General features: G+C 30.6%; 11 protein-coding genes across 11 annotated transcripts in view; 5 read left to right on the top strand and 6 right to left on the bottom strand.

Moving 5' to 3' along the window:
- Nucleotides 1-8,192, bottom strand: part of cubi_00147 (uncharacterized protein) — a gene marked incomplete at both ends in the record, with an annotated part of 9,253 nt that extends 1,061 nt beyond the window's left edge. Inside the window, 2 exons of the mRNA XM_029017161.1 lie at nt 38-7,936; nt 7,994-8,192. Coding sequence (XP_028875740.1) covers nt 38-7,936; nt 7,994-8,192 — 8,098 coding nt within the window. The remainder of the gene's footprint in view (nt 1-37; nt 7,937-7,993) is intronic.
- A 568-nt stretch (nt 8,193-8,760) lies between these two features.
- cubi_00146 (uncharacterized protein) lies at nt 8,761-9,594 on the top strand (the record flags this gene model as incomplete). The annotated part of the gene is made up of 1 exon (XM_029017160.1): nt 8,761-9,594. The coding sequence occupies one exon, from the start codon at nt 8,761-8,763 to the stop codon at nt 9,592-9,594; it is 834 nt and encodes a 277-aa protein (XP_028875739.1).
- A 95-nt stretch (nt 9,595-9,689) lies between these two features.
- cubi_00145 (uncharacterized protein) lies at nt 9,690-10,424 on the bottom strand (the record flags this gene model as incomplete). Its single annotated transcript, XM_029017159.1, has 1 exon — nt 9,690-10,424. One exon carries the CDS (start codon nt 10,422-10,424, stop codon nt 9,690-9,692), a length of 735 nt encoding a protein of 244 aa, XP_028875738.1.
- A 459-nt stretch (nt 10,425-10,883) lies between these two features.
- On the top strand, nt 10,884-12,554 carry cubi_00144 (uncharacterized protein; the record flags this gene model as incomplete). Its single annotated transcript, XM_029017158.1, has 1 exon — nt 10,884-12,554. The coding sequence occupies one exon, from the start codon at nt 10,884-10,886 to the stop codon at nt 12,552-12,554; it is 1,671 nt and encodes a 556-aa protein (XP_028875737.1).
- A 490-nt stretch (nt 12,555-13,044) lies between these two features.
- cubi_00143 (uncharacterized protein) lies at nt 13,045-13,755 on the top strand (the record flags this gene model as incomplete). The annotated part of the gene is made up of 1 exon (XM_029017157.1): nt 13,045-13,755. The coding sequence occupies one exon, from the start codon at nt 13,045-13,047 to the stop codon at nt 13,753-13,755; it is 711 nt and encodes a 236-aa protein (XP_028875736.1).
- Nucleotides 13,756-13,900: 145 nt separating this feature from the next.
- On the bottom strand, nt 13,901-15,904 carry cubi_00142 (uncharacterized protein; the record flags this gene model as incomplete). Its single annotated transcript, XM_029017156.1, has 1 exon — nt 13,901-15,904. One exon carries the CDS (start codon nt 15,902-15,904, stop codon nt 13,901-13,903), a length of 2,004 nt encoding a protein of 667 aa, XP_028875735.1.
- Nucleotides 15,905-16,027: 123 nt separating this feature from the next.
- cubi_00141 (chloroquine resistance marker protein) lies at nt 16,028-19,177 on the bottom strand (the record flags this gene model as incomplete). Its single annotated transcript, XM_029017155.1, has 1 exon — nt 16,028-19,177. The coding sequence occupies one exon, from the start codon at nt 19,175-19,177 to the stop codon at nt 16,028-16,030; it is 3,150 nt and encodes a 1,049-aa protein (XP_028875734.1).
- Nucleotides 19,178-19,739: 562 nt separating this feature from the next.
- On the top strand, nt 19,740-22,094 carry cubi_00140 (uncharacterized protein; the record flags this gene model as incomplete). The annotated part of the gene is made up of 1 exon (XM_029017154.1): nt 19,740-22,094. One exon carries the CDS (start codon nt 19,740-19,742, stop codon nt 22,092-22,094), a length of 2,355 nt encoding a protein of 784 aa, XP_028875733.1.
- A 20-nt stretch (nt 22,095-22,114) lies between these two features.
- On the bottom strand, nt 22,115-23,565 carry cubi_00139 (uncharacterized protein; the record flags this gene model as incomplete). The annotated part of the gene is made up of 3 exons (XM_029017153.1): nt 22,115-22,240; nt 22,306-23,187; nt 23,236-23,565. 3 exons carry the CDS (start codon nt 23,563-23,565, stop codon nt 22,115-22,117), a joined length of 1,338 nt encoding a protein of 445 aa, XP_028875732.1.
- Nucleotides 23,566-23,814: 249 nt separating this feature from the next.
- Nucleotides 23,815-25,607, top strand: cubi_00138 (DNA repair and meiosis protein MRE11; the record flags this gene model as incomplete). Its single annotated transcript, XM_029017152.1, has 2 exons — nt 23,815-23,897; nt 23,951-25,607. 2 exons carry the CDS (start codon nt 23,815-23,817, stop codon nt 25,605-25,607), a joined length of 1,740 nt encoding a protein of 579 aa, XP_028875731.1.
- Nucleotides 25,608-26,085: 478 nt separating this feature from the next.
- Nucleotides 26,086-26,829, bottom strand: cubi_00137 (uncharacterized protein; the record flags this gene model as incomplete). The annotated part of the gene is made up of 1 exon (XM_029017151.1): nt 26,086-26,829. The coding sequence occupies one exon, from the start codon at nt 26,827-26,829 to the stop codon at nt 26,086-26,088; it is 744 nt and encodes a 247-aa protein (XP_028875730.1).
- Between the last annotated feature and the right edge of the window lie 264 nt (nt 26,830-27,093).

The following is a 27,093-nucleotide window of genomic DNA, read 5'->3' as shown; positions in this document are numbered from 1 at the left end:
TTATTATTATCATTATTATTATTATTTCCGTCTTGACTAATCATACTATTACTTATTGCCAATATATATTTACTTTCATTATCAAATGAATTATTATCCAAAAATGTTTCAATATAATTAAATAATGGTGATTGGCACTCCATTTCATCTAACCAATATAATTGATCATCAATATCTATGTTTCCTTCAAATGATTGTTTTTTTTTTTTTTTTCGTTTATCTCTTGTTATATTTTTTAATTGGTCATACTTATTTAATTGATAATTTGAATTAACATTATAAATATATCTTAATTTATTGCTTGGATTTTCTAGTACACGAAATTCTTTAGTAATTACGTTATAATCAAACTGTAATAAAATATCATCTCTTGGATTCCAAGTACATGCTTTTATTAAATAGTTATAAGACAAAAAGTCAGTGTGTATTTCCATTGGTGAGAATGAACGATTAAATATTCTCGGGCATGTAAACATTCCAAATGCATTCTCTAAAAATAAACTATTTCCAATCATAACAACACTTTCATGAGTACAATATGAACTTATACCCATAATTTGTCCATCAATATAAAATTCCTGGCACCACCTATATTGTGTTAATAAATTAATATTTTTCTGTATTGGTTTTGTAATTTCTGTGAACCCTAATCCTCCACCACCTATTACATTTCTTTCTTTCCCATCTTCTGTTTTTATGTATTCCATTCGTGGTTTACCTACAACTGATAACATATGCCAGCCAATAGGCAATTCAGATTTATTTAAATTTAATCCAGATGAGTAGAAACCTTTGTCCATAAAATTATTAGTATTATGAATATTATTAAGATTAATATTCATATTCGAATTATTACTATTATTATTACCAATACCAATACTTATATTCATATTAGCATTATGACTAATATTTTTATGATTATAATTATTACTATTATTATTACCGAAGTTGTTATTATGATCATTTATATTCATATTCATATTCATATTCATATTATTATTATTATTATTGTTATTATTGTTATTATTATTATTATTATTCATATTATTATTATTCATATTATTATTATTATTATTATTATTATTATTATTATTATTATTATTATTATTATTATTATTACTGTTATTATTATTATTATTATTATTGTTATTATTATTATTACTATTATTATTGTTATTATTAGTATTATTATTGTTATCATTATCATTATTATTACTTATATGAGAAAAATTTTTGTATACACCAACATCCATTTTTTCATTTATTATTACATGCGAATCATTTTTACCAGTCACTAACACTATATAATGATCAATGTCTGATGTAGATTTTCTCTTGGAATTATTGGCTATATCGTCATTATTATTTGGAGAATTATTTATTTTATACGAATAGTTTGTTAACAACGGATAATGAAACCATATCGTTATTGTCCAGCCATTATATAATTCAGAAATTTCTAATTTTTCATTATTTTCCCGATCAAGACTATCATTAGTTAAATTATTATTTTTCCTTTTCTGATCATCATCATTAATTAAATTCTTTGTATTTTTATTTTTATTTTTATTAACAACTTTTTTCTGTAATTCAATTGGTGGTGTTATCAATAATCCGGAATTATTACTTTTTGTGTTAAATGCCAATAATAAACATTCTGACATTCCTGGGCCAGGTACTATGCTTGGCTGATATAATAATGGGTTCATTCTATATACTTGTTCATTATCCAATTTAATTTTTTTGTAATCTTCAGAAATTCTATATCCTAACTGTGATGTTATAGATGTCATTTTATATTTAATTGATGACAATTTGATTTTATTAGATGACTGATTTTGTTCATTCGTGTCGTCTCGAACATTTTCTATGTAAGGTAATGGTTCATATACATAATAGTACGGAAAAGATCTTTCTCCTTTTAGTATTCTAATAATTATACCAAATAATAATATTCCATTTTTCGAATTATTATCGCCTTGTTCTAATTCATTAACTATATCACCATTACTTAAGACATTATTTTTTCTATTTATTAATTCGATTAAGTATGTAATATCATTTTGTTTTAGATTGATTTGACTATATTTCCATATGAAAAATCCAACAGCACCACTTCTCCATAATGTTAACGCCCAATTAATTGTCGTTGATGTTAATTTATTAATTTTAGTAATAAATGAATTATCAGAGTTTAGAGAAACATATGATTCATATCGCTTTTTTATTTGTTCATTACTTGTGTGTACTCCATAAACTCTAAACTGACTAAAGTAACCCCATCCTGATCCACTTTCTAATCCTCCGCCTATTATTGATATATCGCCCTTTAAACCATTTGGTTTTCTAATTGAACCAATATATCTGCCATTAACATAATATTTTATTGACCCCATATTATAAACAATATGTACTAATACCCATGGATCAAGAATCCATGGATCTTCATTGTAGTCAATAAATTGTTCAATATCTTGATTTGTTTCTCTACAATAGGTGCTCTTTTTTATCAATCCCAATTGTGAATAAATACTTTGCAATGTCGCAATATTAGAAGTCACAAAAGATGAATTTTTAAATTGCATTTCATTTTTATTTATTTCTTTGGGGTTATTTTTAATAACACATTTTAAAAATCGGCCATTGCTATCCCAAAAACCAATTGTTCCTGTTGGTCGATGTACTGTAAATAATCCTTCCATTGCATCTGTACTACATAGAACTTGTAATGTTGGCAATTCTAACTTTTTCTTTACATTATTACTATTTAAATCGCCGGATTCTTCTTGAGCTCCACTTGCATCTGAATTTGCTCCATCAACACTAGCTGATTCGCTTTCTTCATCATCTTCTTTGTTTCCCTTAATACCAGCAAGCTTCTTTTGTAATTTACTTAGATTTTTTGATGAGCGATCTTTATCCTTACTATTAGATGAAACATCTATTTTCTTATTTTTTGTTCTAGAACTCGTTTTTCCCTCCATTTTTGTTTTACTTTTACTCTTACTTTTACTTTTACTTTTTGATCTTGACTTTGATTTACTTCTTTGACTTTTTACTTCTGAATCAGATTCTCCCTTTACTTCTTCTATTATTTTTTCAAATAATGGGGGTAATTTAACCCAAACTTCTATCGTAAATGATGTTCCCTTAACTTCTATACCTGGAGCAACAATTATTGCTTGATCACCAATATTAGTATTTATATCAAAATCTGTATTGTTATTTATACTATAATTCAAAGTGCAAACACCATTTAAATAATTTATTCTATCTGATTTATGGCTCATATATGCCCATTGAGGCGATTGTGGTCCTAAAACTGACAAGGGATTTCCAGATAAATAAATACTTTTTTGATAATTTGAAGATGAATAGAGTTTTCTAATTGATAAGCCATTTAAATCTATTGCAAATCTTATTGGTAATTCACTCCATAACCAAGAACCATTTTCTATTCCTCCATTATTTGAAACTTGTGGTAACAATGTATTTAATGTTTGTTTCATCAAACCTTTGTCATTTTTATCAAATTCTATACATTCTAACTTTTCATCCATTATTTCTTCATCTATATATGGCAATTCTACGATTTGTGGATGATCTTTTGATAAAATATCTAATAATTGAGAAATATGTTCTCTTTCCCTACTTTGAATTATCCATAAATTGTCATCATCGTAAATATCAAAAGGAATCCAAAATATTGAATGTATGCATGGCAACGCTGATGGAAAAATCATATTAAATTCTCTTTGTGATTCTATTGTCAATTCTAACTCTCTTTTTAAATTCAGATTTGGTGTATTTAATGCTGAAAACTCATGAATAGTTGCAACATCAAATCCAAGAGGGTTATCATAAAAATTCAAACTAGGATTAATCTCTCTGTATAATCTTATTGCCTCTTCATTACTTATTACTCCCTTATATAATAAGTTATCTGGTATTAATGAAGTCATTGTCAAATCTGTACCTAAACTTAGCCTTTTACATAATTGTAAATAATAAAACAGCATACTTGGGCTTGCATATCTATTTAAATTTGATATCAAATCTGTCATCATTTTCAGATTCTCCTTTGACTCAATGCTTACTTTTTCTGAAGATGAAACTTTGCTTGTTGTATCTAATTCATTAGATTTAGTATTTAGGTTATTAATGGTATTATTATTATCATCATTTGCACTACTTGAACTTGTATTTGAAGCATTCTTTATATTTTTTTCTTGCGATACAATAAAATTATTATCAAAATTCAAATAATTGTACTGCCTTAAGTTTTCCATTTTTTTATTAGTTTCTTCAATATATTGCTTTCTATATTGGCTTAACCATGATTTTAAATCCAGCACTCTAAGTAGAAATAAGTTATATATCGAATTTTTAAGTTTTAAAGACATTTTATTTTTTGATCCAGTAATTTTGTTATTATCATCTAAATCGTTTTTAATTTGTTTCCTATCCTTCGAATTTTTAACAAATAATCCCACTTTTTTGGAAGCTATATGATCTTTATTTTCATCATAAAAATAAAATTCTGATTCAGGGAAATGAGGTTTATCTCCTAAATAATCAGGAAGACTCATATTACTGGCAGTTTCTAAATCTTTAAGTAACGTAAGAATTGTTTCACTGCCAATATTTTCATCTGGATTTAATCCTAATAATAATTGTACGATATCCTCATCCTGATTTCTATCTAATTCTCTGTTACCATCTTTTAATCCTTTATTAAGCTCCAATGAACTTTCAAATTGAGACCTGAATTCGGGTTCTATTAGTGAGAATAGAGTCTCTAATATTTTATTACTTCTAGCGGAGCTCCTTGTCGCTTTTTCGAATGCTAATGGATAGTTGGTTTCTTCCAAAACAGTTCTTGGATCACCTTCCGTTAATTTCTTTATGGATAACATTAAGTCAACGTCAAGAGATCTAGGTTCATTATATTCCTCTTCAATATACCCAGGTATCGGTACTTTATATCCTTTATCTGTAATTTCCTCATTAATTAAAGTATGGTTTAATTTAATATTTTCCATCCCAGTATCCTCCAAATTAGATTCAGAAAACAAAAGACCGGTTCCTCTATTTAACTTTAATCTTAATGATATGGGAATTGATCTTGGAATTTTAAAGAAGTTATCACTAATATCCAAGATTAATGCATTTAAGCTTAGCCTTGCAAGTAATTTTCTCAAATGTAAGGAATATAATGCCTCAACATTATTATTTGTTTCAATATTTGACTTTTCATTCATATCATTCAAATTTAATTCTGCAGGGACAATTTGTTCCATGCCTAACTTTTGTGCTACTTCTGGGTAATTAATAATACATAAATCCAATGCCATTTTTAATGAATTTCTACTTACACTTTTTATTCTGTTTGTAATAGAAATATGTATATCTAATAAATCTTCAATTAATTTCTCCATCCCAATATCTGAAAACCCGTAACTCCTTAGTGATTCACAAATAAATACATTATTTTCAATTACTGTATATTTTCCACTTTCACCAAATCTTGAATCTAATGTTGCTCTTAATGAAATTGCCAACCCTTCCTGACGGTTATCACATCTTTTTATTGCAACAACAACAGATACTCGGTCTTCATTTGATAAAAAACTCAGGCAATCTGTTCTTAAATGCATCCTAATGAGTTGTTCTATTGAAACTTCGTCGTCCACTCTCTCTCCATCTTGATCCCCTATTTGGCTGGTCTTGTTCATATCATGATAAGTTTGAAATACATTTTCAATATTAGAAATCCGTCCATTGCCCTTAGTTCCCTTATTTATATGGTTAATTGATTCAGAACTATTTACAAAGTCACTCATTGATTGAATATGTGTCTCCATTTTTGTTTTTGATGATAGCATTGACAAAATCCTTCTATATATTTTGATTCCCAATACTGAAAATAATGTGACAATAACAAAAGCATAATTTATAAATACCGAAAAAATGGAAATCAGCTTGACAGCAAAATCATCATAACCCAATGGTACATGATTTGGATTAACAGAATCTACCCATGTTTCCCTAAGTTCTTCAATAGTGTTTTCAACGTTTACATTTAATCTTGGTAATAGCGATGCAAAAATTGCAATAATGATTGAAAAACTTGACATTCTATGAATAATATAAATGTATGTATTCCAATTCAATTTACTTGATTGCTTTGAACTTAATCCTCCTCCATAAGCAACTTTATGTTTTTGTTTTTGTTCTTCTGTTGTTAGCTCATCTTCAACTCCAATTGAAGATATGTCAATTTTTACGCTTTTGCGTAACAAATCTTGGTCATTTGGCCTTACAAAACTATAAATACTGTCTAAACAAATTGATACTGCAATACAACAAAATGATGATAAAATTGGAGAATAAATTGGAATTAAAGCTTCATAATCTGAGCCACCCGGAGCTGGAAAATAAGCAACGACGTAATTAAATGTATGAATATTTCCAATTAGAAATATTATAGTTAGGTACAATATTTGACCGAAGTAAGTAAAGATTTCCCATATATTCATACGAGTATTTTCATATCCACTTGTCCACCACCCATAAACTAGTCTTCTTCGTTGTATTTTATCATTTTTAGTATCAAAATAAATGCAAAGTGAGTATATTACAGGTATTAGAATGTGCCAAAAAGTAAAGCTAATAAGAGAAAAAAATATTGCAACCCAATGATCATGGCTCCAACAAATATTATCTTTTGCAATAGTAACAACTAATAATGAGCCAGGAGTTAAATCAACGCTCTGCTGTTTATTGATGTTCTCCGGCATAGAGTAAGAACCCATTAATGAGTCAGATGGATTATGAATATCGATATTAAGTGATACACAACTGAGGATTGAATAAATGTTTCTGAGATTTATTGAGAAATAAAAAAAGAATGATACGATAAATACACTGAAGAACCAAGAAAAAAATGATTTTTGAAATTGCAAGCATTCTCCTTCCATTTCCTGGCGTCCCAGTAAAAAGCCACTAACTTCTTTCTGCCGAAAATATTTTAAGATTGGTGCAACAATGATGGCAAAAATGAAGAGGAGAAATGGAGTTGTACATATAATAATTGAATATAATTTTAAAGCTTCTGACCCACTTGGATGAATATCAAGTTTTGATATTATACACTGAAAAAGTGGTAAAAAAGAAGAATTTGAACCCAAATATGAAATGGCAACTGAAAGAAATGGAAAGTACTCAAACTGTATTGTGTTAGTCTTAAAAAGTAGCCCCAGTAATTGCATGTGTTGTATAATTGTTCTAATAATCGTTATTTGAACAATTGGCATTTCTTCTTCGTTTGCAGTTGGCTCCAAACGCAATACCCAAACAGAGTAAACAATCAAACCTAAAGTACATAAATTACTTATGAGAAATGCGACAAAATTCAATAAATTACATTCTTTGCACGAGTAAATCTCACTTGAAACCCCATCAATTTTTGTGTATCCTTTTTCGCAATCATCGCAAAGTATACCAGCATTACCTTCTTTGCATCTAGCTATCTCAAGTGAATTAATACTACTATCTGCGATTGCCTCACTATTCCTGATTAAGCTTTCACATTGACTCTCTCCTCCAAAACATGGAAGCAAAAAATTTGCAACTTTCGAACTCATCAAGGACATATCTTTACAGAGTAAATAAGTTGTTGACTCTTTTGAAAATTTGCTCAAATCCACACTATAGCAGTAAGATGCCACGTTCCAAAACCCTCCGGAAGTAGGAGTTGTTTTATAGCACCATTCAGTTGAAACACATTGAATGCATGTTTCATCTCTGAGATTTGTAGGCTTATAACCAGGCATGCAAAAACAGTCATCTTTTTTAGTTGAACCGATAGCTGAAGTAACCTGAAAATCTAAACAAGTTTCACAGTTAGCAGATTCTTCATTTTCAGAATAAGATCCTATAGGACATTTGAAGCACAAAGAAGATGAATAAGTCCCTGGAAATGAATATTTACCTTCACCGCAGGGCATACAAGAGTTAGTTTCTCTATTTGAAAATGTACCAGATTCACACAATCTGCATTTATCCCCCTGTGAAACATATCCGATTGGACAACCAGAATTATCGTCAGTATTTACCACGCCTATTTTAATTAATATTGCAAAAAGAATCACAAATATTTTTACAAAATGAACTTTCTCCCCGAAAACCATCTTCAATTATTTATTAAATTTAATAATTAGGCCCCAAACATATGTAATATAACTTTCAAATTACTTGGTTATTTATTTTATTAACTAGAACTTTAAATTCTTCGTATACCGTTGACTTTGTGTTTCATGCGTAAATATTGACCACATGAGGGCGCCAACTCTTTTGTGGTTCGCATGCATATAAACAAAGAATGATAAATTATTCTTTTTTTTTGCGGATTGAATTCATTTAACTTATATATATTCATGTTAAAGTATATGAAACTCTAAAAAGCTTTTATTTTGTTTAGTCCCTCCAAATAATTTACAATATGTATTATTATTTCTTCGATAATTATTTTAAAGTAAATAATAAATCATAGTCGGAGCTTTTAAAAAAAAAAAAAAAAAATATTTTCTGTTCTAATCTGATTAATTCATTATAAAATTTATCAGCAATTTTAGAAGTTTGAGGCGGTAAATGTTCGCATGCATGCAAACAATTGCATGCAAATATGATTGCATTTACTACTACAGGTAAAACCTAAATGCAAGTCATTAGCAGTAAGAAGAGTTATACATTCAAAAAATGAATCTTTCGTTTTCTTTAGTATTAATTTTATTCATTTACGTTCTAGGAAAACCAAATGGGTGCGAAGCTGGGCTTTTGGACACAATTGCCAAAACAGTTGGTACATATTATAGAGTTTTTTACCCAGAAGTAACAACTCCAAGAAAAGATTATAGCCCAGATTTTGAATTACAAGACCAACTAGTTGTCCAATCACAGGAGATGATGAAAAGCCTAGTTAATATTAAGAATAACATCACACAAATAGAAGATAATTGGGCTGGAATTAAAGAGTTTGCAGAACTTAGGCGCAATCCAAAAAACATCTTTGCAGAAAATAGCTTGGGCATAGTTGATAATTTATCAGAGGTTATTTCAAAAATGTCTTTGTCATCAGCATTCAAAAATATGGAAGCACCTATTGTATTTTTGGAACCACCTTCAATTGCAATCAAACAAGAAGAACAAACTGGAACTCCATGTATGACATGCGTCGGAAGGCTTAGTTTATCTCAATCAGAATTTAAAATATTTAAGTCTGAAATTAACAGATTGAAAAGAGTTCGTGCTAAGACCTTACAAGAAGCAAATCAAGAATTACTAGAAGCTGAAGCTCTTGCAAAAGAAACACTGCAACAAAGATCAAAAATAGTTGAAAATATTCAAAAGTTATCTAGTGTGATCTCTTTGAACGACGGAGTTTACGGCGCAGACAATGTTGAACTCAAATTCCTACAGTCTGATTTGGCAATTGCAGAGCAAAAGCACGCAGCACTATTAGAAAAGCAAAAAACTTTAGCAAAGAAAATTCAAGAATTGAGCTCAAAAAAGAAGAGCTTCTGGAGAAAGTAATATTAAGGAGAATTAAACGAACACTTATATATACATATACATAATACATATACATATATATTGATTATTCATTTGTATATCTAACTGAACATGAACTAAATGATTAACTGCCTAATATGTTGTTCAAGAATCGAAAATCGAGCATTTCTAGCCGTATCTCTAGAGCCCGATCCACGGACTATCATACCATCTCTGAAATTCTCCATATAACAACACCCATCAGTGATTGACCAGTTTGTACAGTCACCATTCATATTTACTACCTGTAAAGATAAGCCAAGAGGCTTTAATAGCAAATTCCAGACATCAAGCATGCTTGAAGTTCTGCAATTAAAAGAATTTAATTTAATGACTCCTGTTATTTTATTTACAATAATTATTGGGTTTGAATCTAGTAGAACTTGAAGCGTAAAGTCTTCATCTTTGTGCTCAAGGCGGATCATTTTTATTATTCTTTCACGTTCATTAAAATTGGATAATTCACAGTATTTATCAGGTATACTATCGTTTGTGTTTAATTCAGTTCTCATTTGAAAATCTTTTTTCCTTCTCATATGTAAAGACTGTGACTTGCCTTCTTTTTTATATACACCTCTGTACAAACCACTGGAATTACTTCTACCAGAAGAGGCCTGTATTGAACTGTTACTCCTTTTATTACCAAATTTCCTGTCTGAATGAACCATTTTTTTGTTTTTTACCACAGGCTTTCCTCGGCTCATACTTTTTCTCACTGATTTGGCACTCGCTTTTTTTGGAGCTTCTTTTCTGATTAAGTCATCAAGAGAACAGTTCATTCCAACATGGTTTTTATTTTCAACACCATCCATTATGATTATACTCAAATTATAATTCGCCCTAGCAAATTTTTAAATTGTTTTTTTATAATGTTTTTGTACCACTTTGATTTTATCGGTAGCGCCAATGCAACAACGGTACTTACCGCCGCTTTCTTTTTTTTAATCTTCCAATAAACTGGTAAAAGAAAAACTGATCAAAGCTCGTCTAAAGTCCATCTAAATCTCAAAACTGTGGCTTTTTTTAAGCAAGTTAATTTTTTTACTGAGACTTTATTTGATGGATAAAACATGTGATGTGGCGCCAAAATGGCATGAGAATTTGTGGGGATGAAATGCGTAATAACACGTAATGGTAATTAAAAAAGGAGGTAAATCGGTAAAGAAGAGTTATTCATATATGATTTTTTGTCATTTTTTAAGTATTGAAGGGCCCAAAAGTTGTACTATTAATGTGGTATGCAAGGACCGTCAAATCTTCGCCTAATAACAATGCAAAAACGAGCCCTGGACAAAAACACATTCGTCCAGGAGGATTATGAAGAAATTGAAGAAATAGGGAGGGGGTGTTTTGGCACAGTCCATAAAATTAGAAGAAAGTCTGATGGAAGGGTATTTGTTTGGAAAAAAATTTGTTATGAAAATATGACACAACAAGAAAAAATACAGATTGTTAATGAAGTAAATGTTTTGCGAAAATTAAGTCATAGAAATATAATTAAATATATTGATAGGATAATAGACAAGCAGAACCAACAGATTTATATTGTAATGGAATATTGCGATGAAGGAGATCTGGGAAATATTCTCAAGAAAAAAAAGTTAGGAATAAGTATTGATGAGGAAGATGTTATCTCTATATTTGTTCAACTTTTAGATGCGCTAAATTACTGCCATACACGTAATAATAAGGTGCTTCATAGAGACATAAAACCCCAAAATATTTTCATGATAAACCCGTCATCATCTGAACTTATTCATAAAATTCAGGAAGGTTCAAGGATTAATTGTAACATCGATCAACAAGAACAAAAGACTACAATTGTTAAGTTGGGGGATTTTGGGCTTGCAAGATACTTATCTGGAAGGAATCAACTTGCAACTACTCATGTTGGCACGCCTTATTATATGTCTCCCGAGGTTCTGGGAAAAGGTCAATATGATGAAAAAAGTGATATATGGTCATTAGGGTGTTGTATATATGAAATTTTAGTGGGAAGACCTCCATTTTACGCTAGGAGCTATGATGAATTAAGGAAATATGTCAAAGATGGTATAGTTCCAGACTTGCCGAACTGTTACTCTAGTGAACTTAATTCAGTCTTAAAACTAATGTTTGAAAGAGACCCACATAAAAGGCCATCTGCAGAAGAAATCTTCAACCTAGACTTCATCAAGTACAAGACTCTAAGGCTTTCATCAAAGTTGGATCTGTATTTCCTAATGTATGAGTACCAAAAAATTCTTAGTTATAACCACTATCTAGAATCGTTGTTATTAAAAAGTGATCAAATCTCGAAGAAAATAACATCTGAAGAATCCGCTTTAGACGCATCTATAGACTCTTCGGCTAGTACTGGAATAACATGTTCGAACAATGAGAATATTAGTCGGAATACTAGTCATTTAATTAACGAGGAGTGTAGAAAGCATTCGAATAAAAGTTCTCTTCAACGAAAGACAGAATTAACAAGGAACTTTTTGATTAAGGAGAATGAAAAGTTATCCTACATTACTCCAAAGAGAAAAACTTCGGTATACAACGTTAGATCACAGGACAATGCTCCCGGGTCTGCAGATATATTCCACAAGTCGAATTCAAAAATTTGCACGCACTCTCCCGTAACAGCACCAACTAGATTGAACGGTTACAGAGATAAGTGTTATCCGAAGAAAAAGTCTATAAATGATCTTAAGGATCAAAACTTTTATCATAATAGGAGGCTGTCAATAACAGGAAATGAAAGCAATATTGAAAAATGCATCCAGACACCAATTTACTCAGGCATTTCGAGCAATTCATCAAACTCTAGTGCAAATGAAGGTAATGTTAGAACGAGTACAGCAACTTTCAAAAAAGGAGATGATATAATTTTCGAATCTGAACAAAGACTTTCACGTTGGATACAAAGATTCCACTCTAGAAACAAAAGTTCTATCTAATCATGATTTTAAGTCTTACCGTCTTCTTTTAAATCTTAGTTGTGTCGAAGAAATTGAGCCGATCGCTCAAATTCTACTAAATTAATGTAACCATTAAAATGCGGATTTTTTTTTTAAATAACTTAAGGTTGCAAAAATTCAGATTCAATAATTATACACTTTGACCTTTGCTGCACCCAATAAAGATCTATATTTAGGCGGGAATTCTCCTCGGACTAAATTACAATTTTAAGGTAAACGACAACAGGGGGTTCAATAATTCAAAGTTTAAAACTCAAGAGAAACGAGTTATCGTTAGCTATACAGAATATTGTAATTAGGAGGCAAGAAGTTTACAGATAGGTCTAGAATTTGATAGGTTGGCGTGTAGGGGTTTGGATATGTTTTGAAGGCTTGTTACAAGTTGGTTTAAATTAAATTTGATCAGAAATTCAAATAAACTGGCAGACCTGCTGAGAAGAATAAGCTAAGTATAATTTGTTGATATAAGATGTTTACTTACTCAATTGTAGGTTTTAACTTAAGAACAGAGGAGACACCCTTGACTAAAAAACTTGAATATGCACTCGCCTTTATCTTGGTTTTACAGTTCATTATAGTGATATTGAGAGTTGTAACACTTACCGATGTTATAAGTACTTTTTTTGAAATATGGATGATATATTTGGGTTATGTGGTATATACTGAAAAACCACCATGTCTACTTTTTTTATTTATTTCGATATCATTTGTAAGAGGAATTTTATTGCTTTTAACAACAATTGAACGGTTAAAGAGGAATGCAATTGTATCTAACGTAACTATGTTTTCAAAAGTGATTAAGTTTTCGGATCCCGAATTCGTCGAAAAATTAAGAATTATAATTTTTATAGCTTCACCAATACTTTCATTCCTTGCATGTATTATTAGCTACTATATCTTTAAAAATATCCATGTTGTTGAAGAAATCGATGAACTGTTAAATCAATTCATAAATCCTTGGAATGGATCAAATGCAGAGGCTTCAGCTGGGGAAAATGCAGCAAACGCCACTAATGAGGCAGGGATTCCTAGTACAAACACTAATATAAACAGTACTAGTGCGCCTTCCCATGTAATATATACTCCATTCACAGGAAAATCATATAAACTTAGTGATATTTCATCATCCAGCTCTACGACTGGAAAGACTGGTAATTACCCAATATATAAAGGGGCCTAAATTGGTTTTATATTTTAGATAATTGTAGGATTCATCGTTTTGAGAATTATTTATTTAATATCTATTCTGAATTTATGACTAATTATTTATTTTTCCTAAACCATGTTAAATTATACAGATATCTGTATAAATAGTATGTATACAATTAGTTATTCACAGGTGAAGGATATATGCTCAAAAATTCAAATTTACTTGTCTCTAGAGGGACTTCTTTTGATTCTTCTATTTCACAATTTTTAATTAGAGATTCAATATTATTGATTGATAACTGTATGTCAGAAAGTTTATTTAAACAGTCTAGGTGTATTCTCTTGTGTAATCTGTTACATCTCCATCTAATAATAGGATCTTTGATACTTTTTTCAGATTCGTCAATTTCGTTATTTGGATCTAAATCAATCAGAATTTTTTCCTTGTAATCATTGAATTTATTAGCAATTTTAGAGTTTACGCTCTTTGAAGAGTATGAATCGAGATCAATAGGGTCTAAATATAATAATTCTCTTTCAGTTGTAAAGTTTGGAAAATTTACATTTCTTATTTTTACAGAATGCAAATCTTCGATACAATCAGAGTTTGAATAATTATGAATGAAATACATATAATTATTAAATGTCTCATCATCAATAAACTTTGTAACACTTTCATTTTCCTCAATTTTCCTCTTCTTACAATCATATCTTTCTTCAGTGGAGAATTTTGTGATTCCAAACAATTTTAATTTTTCAAGAGGAATAGAAACATCAACACAGTTGTTATTCTTCCAGACTTGCCAAATAAATTCATATTTAATCATCTGATTAATAAAAAGCGTCACAAAGGGCAAATTTTTGTTTTTTAATTTGTCAATTGACCCTAAGCATCTTTGCAAAAGAGGAACCATTTTGTTATACATATGCTCACATGCATGCTTGCATCCATCAATCACTTGATTCAGTTGGCAACATACTATAAATGAAAATCTGTATGCAAAATTAGTTCTAAAGTAATATGATTCTAAGCTTGAAGGAATTCCTTCTAAAATTGAATTCAATCTTTGGAAGTAAATAACTGGGTCTTGGACGTCCACGCATTTATAATCTTCAAAGTATGAGACAACAATTTCAATATCTTTGCATATATCATCAATTTGTTTTTTCTTGTTAGAAGAAAGAGTTTCTGAGTTATCAATCATTGAATTCAAAAAGTCAGCTGATGTCTGAAAAAAGTTGTCCACTCTTTTATAAGCTTCAAATGCACTCTTAACATATTTAGAAGGTTTCAGAAGATGTTTAAAGTCGCTTTTAACTAAATAAGGTTGAGCATCCTCTTTCTCATTAGACATTTCTCCTTCTTCTTTATCCGTATCATTATCTGAATAGGCCTCCAAGTCATCTATTAAAGTAGAAGCTTCAAAAATGCTTTCCAGTTGTTCATCAATATAAAGAGAGGAATAGACTCTGGGGGTAAAGACCTTTCTGCATATTCCTGCCTGGTTAGATGGTAGTATTGAAAATACAAAGCTTCTAAGCATCCCTGCCTCTATTAAACAATGGTAACCTATAAGTCTTCTACTTATTACTTTTAACAAGCCCACAAATTTTGCTTGAGCAAGCTGTCGTTGCGCAGCTACAGAGGGAGAAAGATCTCCTCCAGGAGTTTGTTGAGTAACACTTCCAAAGTCTTCCTGAGGCAATCCTCTTTTATCAAAGGGAACACCTGGGTTAGAAATTGACCAATTAAACTCTTCAAAACACCCACAAATCCATCTGGTAAATGCCACCAATCCGTGAACCTTGAAAAGACCAGAAATATCTAAAATTATGTCCAACCAAAATACTATATCAAAATATCCACTATTAACTAAAAATAATGTGCTTGTACAGATAATTAAAATTTGCCTATCTTTTTTCATATTAATTTTGTATTCATCATTAAGGCCTTCCCTTTTTATTAATAATAACATAATCGAATGAATAATATCAGTCTTTGAAATTTCAATTTTTGATAATTCTTCTGAAAACTTTTTAATTTTTTGTTTACTTAACTCAAGAACTTGATCCATCTCATTCCAAAAAACACATTCCGATATGTATTTTTCAAGTAAGATTTCTAGTTTCTCGCTACATGGAATGACTTTTTCTAAGAACTCGCTTGAAGAAAACTCCATTTTTTTTACATTTCCCGAAACAGAAACGGATTCGTTACTTACAGATTACATATTAAAACTAAATATGTGCAAAGGCGCCAAATCATATTAATTAAATGTTACTTATGAGTCTAATGTATATAGCTAATGAGTTTTTAAGTCTAAAATAGCACTACCAATTGTCTCGTGCAGAATTTGTTCGATAACCTCGTTTAGAAGTGGCAAATAGTAATTGCTAGTTTGAAGCCACTGTTGACGGTCCATGTTAATATACTCATTTGTGATAGAATCTTCACAAGAATGATATTTAAACAAATGCTCAATATTGAGGAGCTCTTTTTCAGACTCAAGGATATTAGGGTAACGGGGCGCATGAAAAACTTTTTTTAGTACCCATTCCTCAGGACTTACCTCTGACAAATAAGGTTCATAGGAGTTGCTTAAGATATCTACTACCTGCTTAGAGATCAATTCATTTGTTATTTGCATTTTCTGTGAATTTAACACATAGTACCTCCATTCTTTTACCAATTCTCTTATGAGATCAATAATCAATAGAATAAAGTTATCATCTGGAGGGTAGACTTCTCTTCGAATAGATGACCTAAACTCTAGGTAACTTGGGTCTTTCATCACCTGCTCATGAACAAAAGATAAAAGATTTTCCTCACATAACTCATAGTGAGCTAAAACCTCAATTCCTACGTCATTTTCATTTTCTCCCGCTTTATTCACGGTATCTTTCTTCACTTGCTCTATTACAACCCTGGGCAATGTATTGCAGATTATTTTGCACAAATTGTATATGGAACTCTCCGACATATCGATTAATTCATCGTAGCATCTGGGAATTGACTCAATGCTTTTGTAATAAAACTCTTCCAAATTTAATCCGTCCAAACTCAGTTCATAGTGATTACCGGAGCTTGCATTTTCAAACCAGTAATTGTATTCTTCAATTTTACTTCTAAGCTCCTCATCACCTGAAGTAAAATATTCAATGTTTGATATTCGACTCATGCTTATAGCCTTCTCATTTATGTTAGAGTTTTTTTCTGAGCTGGGAATGTAAGAATTTAAAATCGATAAGCTATTTTCGTTTGAAACAATATTTTCAATTGGTAAGTCTTCGATTCTTTTGATCAAACTTTCATTCATAATAGTCATGTCTTCCAACTTGTTGGTTATTTTGCTGATCTCTTCAACTGCAGTTTCCCCATCCTTAAGGATTTTAATGGGTTTCAGTGGGGAATTTTCCAAATCATGCCTTCGTTCCAGAGTTTGTTCGATTTCGTCAAAAGCTATATCTGGGATAATAGCGTGAACTAGAGTATCCTCACATCCTATTAGATCAGCGCTCGTATCTTCAGCAGAATCTATATTGGATATATTGCATAATTTATCCTTGGCGAATGTTTCCTGTGTTACATCAATGCAGACATTTTTTGGAACATGAACTAACGCCGGATTAATCGTTTTAATTTGTATGTCTGTATTACTTGAATTATTTTTTGGAATGGCACTTTCAAGCCCTATATTCTTTTCTGAACACAAACTAACTAATTCAGGAGTTACAAAATCGTCGAATTGATCTTCTTCATTAGTCTCATTTAAGACAGTCAATTGTTCTAATTTAATAGTTCTTTCAATTTTTTCTTGATCAATTTGAGAAATAATATTTGGAGTCGACTCCGGACTAATATGTTGAGTGACACAAACCGGCTCTCTAGCTTTAGAATATTCATATTTTACTGGGGGTATTCCTCGGATATATGTTTGTTCTACCTCAGTATTTCCGCAATGATCCATATTAACGGGTTCATTGTATTTTTCCTTTCTATTTTCTGGATTCAAACGGTTATCGAGTTCAATATTCCTATAATAGATATAAGGTGTATCCAACTCCCAACGCCGCTTCTCTTTATGAGTACTCTCTTTTGAGTTACTTTCATCATTAACTTTTTCAGGTAAACACTTTTCAGACTTAATATTCTTATTTAAAACATTTAAGAACTCCGCTTGAGTTTGAATCAAACTTTCAGCCTTTAAAGGATCAAAGGCAGAGTTCGAATATTCTCCATTTACTTTTCTTGCTTCTTTATTGAAATAAGGTAAACAGATTGAACTGCTTTTTGGTTCTTCCACGAATTTATCTCCGTGGCTATTTGAGCCCAGCTTAACCTCTTTAAGTTTTTCAATGAGTCTCTGTAGTCCTTGAATTCGTTGATCTTCCGATTTTTTGAAGCTCAAGTTCGGTTTTTCTAATTTCAAAGAATTCTCAGATTTGCTTTCTGAAATAAAATCTTTGGAGATTTGTATATTTGATAGTAGTCTTGATCCGTCTTTATCCTCTCCAATTTTTTTCCTAGAATACTGCAACGATTCGAAGATTTTTCTGACATTTCCTCCATATGATTCGAGCCCAACTGGTTCTCGGCTTAGTATTTGGTCGCCATAAACGGGGTTTTTTTTAATTCCCTCAAGGGACCGTTGTTTAATATGACCATAGGTATTCTTGGGATTTTCGGGGCTTAGAAAATTCTTATTCTTCCATTCAATTTTATACCTCTCAAGTAGGCTCTTCTTTAGATTAATATTCTGAGCTATTTTTCTTGATAAAGTTTCTGTAAGCTTCTTGTTTGGTTGAATAATTTTCTCACCTTCGTTTGATCTTTTACTATCTGCATTATATATATAAGCTGAACTTCTCAAAAGATCATCTTGTGTCCTATTTATAGACTTCCCACTTTGAAGTCTTTGTTTTGGGGCAATGCCGATTACTGCTGGGTCACAGTAGTTTTTATGTAAATCCTGAATAAATGACAAGAAATTCAATAGACGATCCATTCTGGTCATGATCACACCGTTGACTTTAGGATTACTCACAATATTTTTAAATGAACTCATCATTATATCGTAGCAATGACCCCCTAAAGAAAATAATTCATATACCATTCGTGCATACTCATCCTTCTTTTCGTAGATTTTAACGTTGTATTTTGCACCTGTATTTATATATAGAAGAATCTGTTCTACTTGAACTTTGTTTTGAGGGAATTTGTCGTCACTTGTAACACCTTGGCCTACAGACTTAATACTTAATGATAATCTCTTCAGTCTTTCCCAAGCTCTAGTCTCGCGTTCTAAGGAGCTAATTATTGGTTTCTCTTCTCTACTGTTTGAAAACGTGTTACCTTGATTAAGTCTCCAACCCAAATTCCTTTTGCTTGAATCAAAGGAGTCAAGACTGGAGCTTCTTCTAAACGCCCCATTTAGGCGTGGTCGATCATGCATGATACATTAATATAAATTAAAATCGGAATATCATGTTTCTTATATACTATCTTTTTACTATTAAAGTTTTTTTTTGTTAATTTTTGGTATTTTTTATTACTACACATGTTATTGTGGGGATATACAAATTCCGCCATTTGCATATTTTTAATTAAAATGAAAATATTTACCATTGAATAATAAAACCAAAACAATACTAATGTAAATATCCCAGAATTTATATTCATTAATTGGATAAATTTGCTGGTCTCCTAGCTGGTTTCATGAATTTATTTCAATTTATCTCGTCATTTACATTTTTTTTAGTACTTTTTCTTGCATTACAAAAATATTGGCATAACTTTGCCCGCCATTCTGGCGCGCAACATATCTCTAGTTAGATTGGGAGTATGATGAGATTATTTAAATTAAGAACTAGGGTAAATTGGCAAAATATATAAAACATTTGTTGCAGTAATATTATGGTAATAAGAAGATTATAACGGTAAATTGGCCCTATTCGTTTTTTTCGGAGAAGAAAAACTTCCTTTTAGACTTTAAATTATTGATTTTTAGAGGCAAAATGAATTCGTGGATAGTTCCATTTATATTTTTGTTTCTCTCTATTATTGCAGTTTCGGAAGCTCAAATAAAGTTTTGGAGCTCAAAGAGAAAAGAAAATAATGGAAGGTACAAATATTTACTTGATTATTTTGTCGAAATGTCAAAGTTTACAAGTAATGTTGAATTAGTTAATTTGAACAGTAAATTAGAGAGCACGATCACTTTTCAGAAAAGAATTTTTTATAAAGAAGAAAGAGTTCAACATGTTTGCGAAAACTCTCTGTTAAGGCTTCTTAAACGAAATATGGCAGATTCTAAGACTTTTAGTAGTGAAATGTCAGTACTAAGAGATTCAATTCATCTTTGGACAAAAAATTTCAGATTTCTTCAGGAGTCAGATGAAGTACGTACATTCAAGGAATTTATCTCCTTTTTAGATTTTATTAATACAAAGAAGTTTGAGATCGACTTTTGTATCCGGCTAATGAACAGCTTACAAAATCCTCAGGATAATATAACTGATAACAAAGATTCCTTAAAACGAAAAAAAAACCTTTGTGTTGAATTAAGACAAGAAATCGAAGATTTTATTTCAACAAAGCTTTCTCACCATTCATTTGGAGTTTTAAAACAACATAATAAAAACTTTGAGGTTTTTAAAATAGCTGCAAGCTCTATTCACAATGAACTTGATCAAGCAATTAACCAGGTAAATAAATGTAGTAAACTCTTCAATCTTATTTTATTTTTGGATGAAAATAGAAGGAGTCTGTATAGAAGCAAAGAATTAGAACCTTATTTTACTTTGAAGGATTTTGTAGATAAAGATGCTTTGAAAAGCATTGACAGGAACATTTTAAGTAGCATTATTATTGAACTTCAGGATTACTTACCTGAAAACACAATATTTCCTTCGTCACCTCTTTCAAAGATAGTTCTAATGGAGCTAAATAAAGCGAACCAACGACTAAAGCGTCTGGGTAAATGCCACAAGTATGATCACATTTTAGTTCCTCTAAAAAAAAAGCTTATTTACATGATGAAGTCTGTAGCTAGCGTTCTCATTTTATATGAAAGAAGTTTCGAAATATTACGTGAGATTTTAATGTATGTCTCATATATCAATATCGTTTATGACAAGAATATGGTAGGTTTATGTTCTAATAAGCTTGAAAAGAATAAGAACAAATTGGATAGTTTGTCTTTATTAAATGAAATTTTAAATGACAAGGAATTTGATAGTAAATTTTTAAATAAGACAAAGCTCTATCCAACCAAAATTACATTATTCCAATATTCTAAGACCAAATCAAGGAAAGGAGCTTTATTAGAAAATAGAAATACAAAAGGCCTTCCTTTTTTTCCAGATTCCAGAAAAGTTGCTATATTGGAAGAGAAATTTTCGGACAAACCTTCTATTACAGAAATTCAGAAGCTTATTCAACATATTAATTTATTGTCTAATGAACTTGACCATGTATATATTTATATTAGTAATTCTACCAATATTATGCTTAACTCTTTGGAAAAGCTCCAGTTCACGAATAAAGTTTACTCTGAAATCATTGAGTCCTCAACTAAAGATGAATCTGTACCAAATTCATTATATTCTTATTCGTATTTACTTTCCTTGGACATAACAATGTCACTTAAGAAAAGATTACGCCAGATAAAGAAAGAGGATTTTGAAAAAAGAAAGCAAACAAACAATATTATGAAATCTGTTGATGTAAAGCCGGAACTTAGAAATGAGTTAGAGGAGGCAAGTGAGGAAGCAATTAACAAAGTTTTAAATATTATTTCTTCACTTAGACAGACAGTCTATGAAAGAACACAAGGAAGTGGGTTAAAGAATATTAAAGCAAGACTTCCCACTACGAAGAAAAAACTTCGGAAAGAAGTTTTATCTCCTTTAACAAGCATAGAGGACCACCTTCTTAATATTAAAAAATCCAAAATAGATGCGAATAATAAAATGATTAATATAGAGAAACAAGTAAAACTAATCCAGAACTCTAATTTTCAAATGGAATCTCCTGATATTATTTCTAAGTTAGAAAAATATATTAAACCTCTAAATTTAATAATGAAATGTTCAGTAGTTAAGGTGACTTCTGAAGAGTTTGAAAGTTGTAAGGAAGTAATCTCCCAGGCACCTTATTTATTGAAACATATTCACTCATTGATTAAAGAAAAAAATGAAACAATTCTTAACCAGCGGGAGATATACAATAAGACAAATGCCAAATTGGAATCTCTTACTAAAGAATGGAATCGCCATTTAAATTGGGTTAGAGATATTCCAAAGCTTTGCAATGATCAACTTCCCACAATGAATAAGTTAGATAGCAATACGAGAATGATCTTGGGTTAGCTATTTATGTGTTTATACTCTTACTGTTCAGAATCTAATATTTCCGGGTATCTGGTTCTGTGACTTCTATTCAATGTCCCCATACTTGCTTTGGCCACTTGATCCTTCAATAACTTCTCATTTACATTGTAGTATATTAATATTGCCTAAAGGGAATATATTTTAATTGAATAAATTTCTTTTTATATAAATTTTTTAATTTGAAACTTACTTGAATAAATTTTAGCGAGGAGTTTCTTCTGATTCTTTTCAGTATATTTATCCTTCCGGCCAAATTACTATGTTCATTATCCTTATAGTAGAATCCTGTTAGAATCTCACCAACCTTATTAAATAATTGTATACAAGTCTTAAGTTTCATTCTTTTGGGTAAAATTTCCAAGACATGGCTGTTCCTACAAACACGAGTAAGTTTGCTTTTGGTTTTAATATTCCATATAATTTCTTTAAAGTTCTCAATTCCAAGCTCCTCTTTGACCACTTTTTCGAGAATTTGCAATAGAGTATTTGAATTTCTTTCTTGTTTTCCTATAAAATTTTTTATTACCTGAAGAACTTCTTGATTGTTTTCAAAAACTACCTTATCTCTCCCGAATATAGACACATTACAGCTTTGTCTATGGTTATAGATATTGGAAATAAACTCTTTTTCATTTGATTCTTGCGATTCCAAGTTAACCAATTCTGATTCGTCATCCATATCTACCTTTCTCTTTATTCCAATTTTAATTCTCCTTCCAAAATTACGAATAGAGTTCAAAATTCGATTTAAAACTTTTGCAATATTTGATTTTGCTGTAGATTTAGGAGGGATTACAATATCATCCAAAAAAGGGTATGAAATGCCAATCTCTATTGAATGTTCTCTATTCTTTATGTTCTCCAACGATGAAAGCAATATAGAGGTAATGAGAAGTCTACACGCAACTCTGGTGGATAATACTCTGTAGTCGTTAAGTAGTTCTCTATGTGCCCTCGTATAATTTTCGATCACTTCGTTATCCAAATAATAACTTATTGGCTTGGAGGAAGGCAAGTTTTCAAGCATTTTTTCAACATGGTCAACTAGAAATTTTATTAGAGGATTTGGGACCTAAAGGTTTCGTGATTTCAACGATTAGTTTACATGATATTAACTTACCAATGAAATGGGCTTATAGCTCTCCAAAAAAAATGAGTCTTTTGAAGGCTCGGAAAAACTTTCCAAAATCTCATCAGAAATACTTAATAAATCCTCAAATACATGCAACATTCTGTTGTTGGCCTCGATTATTACTCTGGACCTTCTTTTTAGATCTCTAAATTTGTGATATGGGAAATTTCTGCTCAGAAGATCATCAGCTATAAATTCGTATCTATCGAGATTATTCACTTGTGTTGTTAAATTTATTTGGGTTTCTTCACTTTTAATCGACCCCAAAAACAATAACAGTAAATATACAAATACTGCCCATCTATTAATTAGCACCATGGAAAATTCTCAATCCGTATTCTTATCCCAAAAAAACAAATAAATTTTTTTAGAAAACTTATTTTGAGATCACAATAAGAAACATTACACTTAATGTAATCGGATTTATTTATTTTTTAGATTTTAAGAATATTTTTATCTTTTGAAAAAAATATGCAAAGGTCATAAATTGGTAAATAGGCGCCAACAAATTGGGGGCTAATATTAATTATATAATGAGGGCATTCGTTGCTATAAACATTGATCGTAATGGAGATAGCTGGGGTTGATGATAGTACATTTAAAATTCTTGTTTTTACAGACACACATGCGGGATATAAAGAAAGAGATGGGTATGTTTGAACTAGTTCTCATTGAATATTAATTTGAGTACTTTATTGATTAGGATAAGAAGCAATGACTCACTAGTTACATTGGAAGAAATTTTAATTGTTGGAAAAAAGCTCAATGTCGATCTTATTTTACACAGTGGAGATTTATTTGACGTTGCAAAACCTTCTAAATACATAATGTATAAGGTAATGAATATAATTCGCCGGTATTGTATGGGGAATAAAAAAATAAAGTTTAGAGCTCTGAATCGGAGAGATTTATCAAATATTAATGGCTACAATTGGGAGATTGGCGACGCAAATGTATCAATTCCATTTTTTGGAATACATGGAAATCATGATGATCCTGGAGAAGAAGGACTTCTTTCCCCACTTGATATACTTGAATCTGCAAGATTTATTAACTATATAGGGAAAAATAGCAATGTAGATAATATTGAGGTTTCCCCAGTTTTACTTGAAAAAGGGAGCACACGATTAGCAATATATGGAATCGGAAATATTAGGGACGAAAGGCTTTATAGGTCATTTGAAAGGAATAAAGTTAAATTTCTAATTCCTGATAATAACGATTCCGAGTGGTTTTCTATATTACTTTTCCACCAAAACAGGAGAAAAGGTAATTTTGGAGGGACTTTGTCAAAAGATTCAATTCCAGAATCATTTTTACCAGATTTCCTTGATTTAATCATTTGGGGCCACGAACATGAGTGCATAGTAGACCCTGTGGAGGTTGCTAATAAGAACTTTTTCGTACTTCAACCGGGATCTTCAATTGCTACATCTCTTATTGCATCTGAAAGTTTGCAGAAGCATGTAGTACTATTGGAAGTCAAAAATAACACATTTAAAACAACTCCTATTCCTTTAATCTCACCAAGGATCTTTTTGTATGATCACGTGGTTTTAGACAAAAATATAACTCAGGTTGAGGAACATTTAGTTGCGAGAATCAATGAACTGATTGAAATGGCAAAAGTTGAACACATGGAAAAGAACAAATTGAATTTGCCTCAAATTCCGGAGGTACAAGAGGTCATAAAGAATAATTCGATGGAGCTGCCTATCCTCAGACTTAGAGTTGAATATGAATGTGATTCACAGTTAATTAATTCTAAAAGGTTTGGATTTCAGTTTGTTGGGAAAACAGCAAATCCACATGAGATTTTAATGTTTACAAGGCGCAATAGAAACAATGTTAAGGATCTTGAACAAGAAGATTCAATTGGTTTGAATTCGAGAATGGGCTCAATTTCATTCAGTACTGATGATAGTAATATGATAGAAAGTTTAACAATTTACTATACAGAAAAACTAAACGGATTAGAAATTATAAGTATAAACGACTTTAATAGGGCAATAGACATGTTTGTCAATAAGTTTGATAGCCATTCTATTGAAAACTGCATTATTAACGCAATTTCAAAATCTAATTCATTTTACAAAAACAATAAAGGGCTCGAAATCAACGAAATTTTGCAAAAGGTTAAAGAAAATAATAAATTCTGCAAGAATGAATTGAGCAGTAATAAAATTGACTCACTAATGTCTGAAGAGTTTTCTGACTTATTCAGTGAGGGAGAGATTTCTGATTCTTCCGATTGTATTAAACAAAGCAAGAGATCACGTGAAAACAAAAATACTACTAACCGGAGGAAATCCGTGAAGAAGGGTAGCATTGATGGAATCTCAGATGGTGAATGGAATTGATCTAAACATAAAATATTGATTTTAGTTAGTTCCACATTTTCAAATTAGTTCCTATCATGAGAATACTGATTTACAAATAGCTTTAATAGAAAAAACCCGCGCACCATAAATTTAAATACAAAAGTAAATATGTAAATTAAAAAAAATATAATTAAATTGTCTTTTCTTTGAAAAATCTGTCTATTACTAAGAACTTAGGTATAATTTTGTGAAAATGTGGTTCTGATCAAATGAAATTTTATAATTGTAAAACTAGTTTTCATAAAATAACTCGGAAGTTGGGAACTTTATTAATTAAGAGTTAGTGACGTATTATTTAAGTATGCATTGATCTCTTCCTTCACTCAAACATTTGAATTTAGAATTCTTGATTAGAATCAAAACAATTTTGGCTATTTGAGAAAATAATGAATGAGATATTACTAAATATAGACACGATTTGATACTGATCTGTGGATTTTATATATGAATTCTTAAATTATTTGTATAACTTGTGAATTTTACCTGTGTATTTAAGTTTAGTGGTATATGGTCTTCTTGAACTTCTACTTTTGTTATTATCAGGGAAAATGTCATAGAGAGCAATGCAACCAATAGAATCTGATGCTTTATAAAGAGCTTTTACTACACTTCTTTCTTGTTCTTTGTCAAATAACACTAAGAGTAGTGAGTTTTTTAGTTTTCCATAATATATAAGTAATGAACTTGGAATTCCCATGTTTTCAGATACAAATGATTGAACTGAGTTAATTTTACGATTTAGGGGTATCTGTATAAGACTATAAGGTACTTTTAACAACCCTTCACAGCTTTCATTGCTACAAATCATAGAATGAGAACTTTCTTCACTTTTTGTTCCACAATTGCACATCTTTGGCATATATAATGGACAATCCGTACATGACCACTCAAAGTAAATTGAAGAAGAGGATGCATCTTCATTAAAGAACAGCAGGTCGGTATTGAATGGACTTAAAGGAGAGTCTGCTCCTTCGACTGATGGCCTATCTATGGCAAATTCAATGAGTCTTTTAATATCTGATGTATTATTACTATCATTGTTTTTTTTAACCATCAACTTAGCTCTATTATCCGCAAAAATATCTAAATGTCTTGAACTCGACTGTTCTTGAAGTCGTTTCTTTCTTTTAGATATTTGAGACCTAAATTCAGCCAAAAAATTGTTAATATCAAATGGTTTAGAACTTTCTTTAGTCGGCATCCCGATATGGTTCAGAATACAGAGCCATAAATTAGGTGCTATAGAATGTGATTGCAATTTTTTCAATGTTTTACTTAAATATTGTTCGGATTTTTTAAAATGTAATATTGAAAATAGGGCGATTTTCTATAGTTGCCGCCAGAATAAATTTAATCTTATTTGGAGATATTTCTTCGGGAATACAAACATGAATACAATCAGCAGAAACACAGATTAAATCTTAAAGCTAGCAAAGCTTAGATTTGACTATATTTAAATTTTAAA

Source organism: Cryptosporidium ubiquitum (genome assembly GCF_001865345.1).
Source record: "Cryptosporidium ubiquitum isolate 39726 chromosome Unknown contig_11, whole genome shotgun sequence".
Taxonomy (NCBI): domain Eukaryota; phylum Apicomplexa; class Conoidasida; order Eucoccidiorida; family Cryptosporidiidae; genus Cryptosporidium; species Cryptosporidium ubiquitum.
This window is presented reverse-complemented; position numbering and strand designations above follow the sequence as displayed.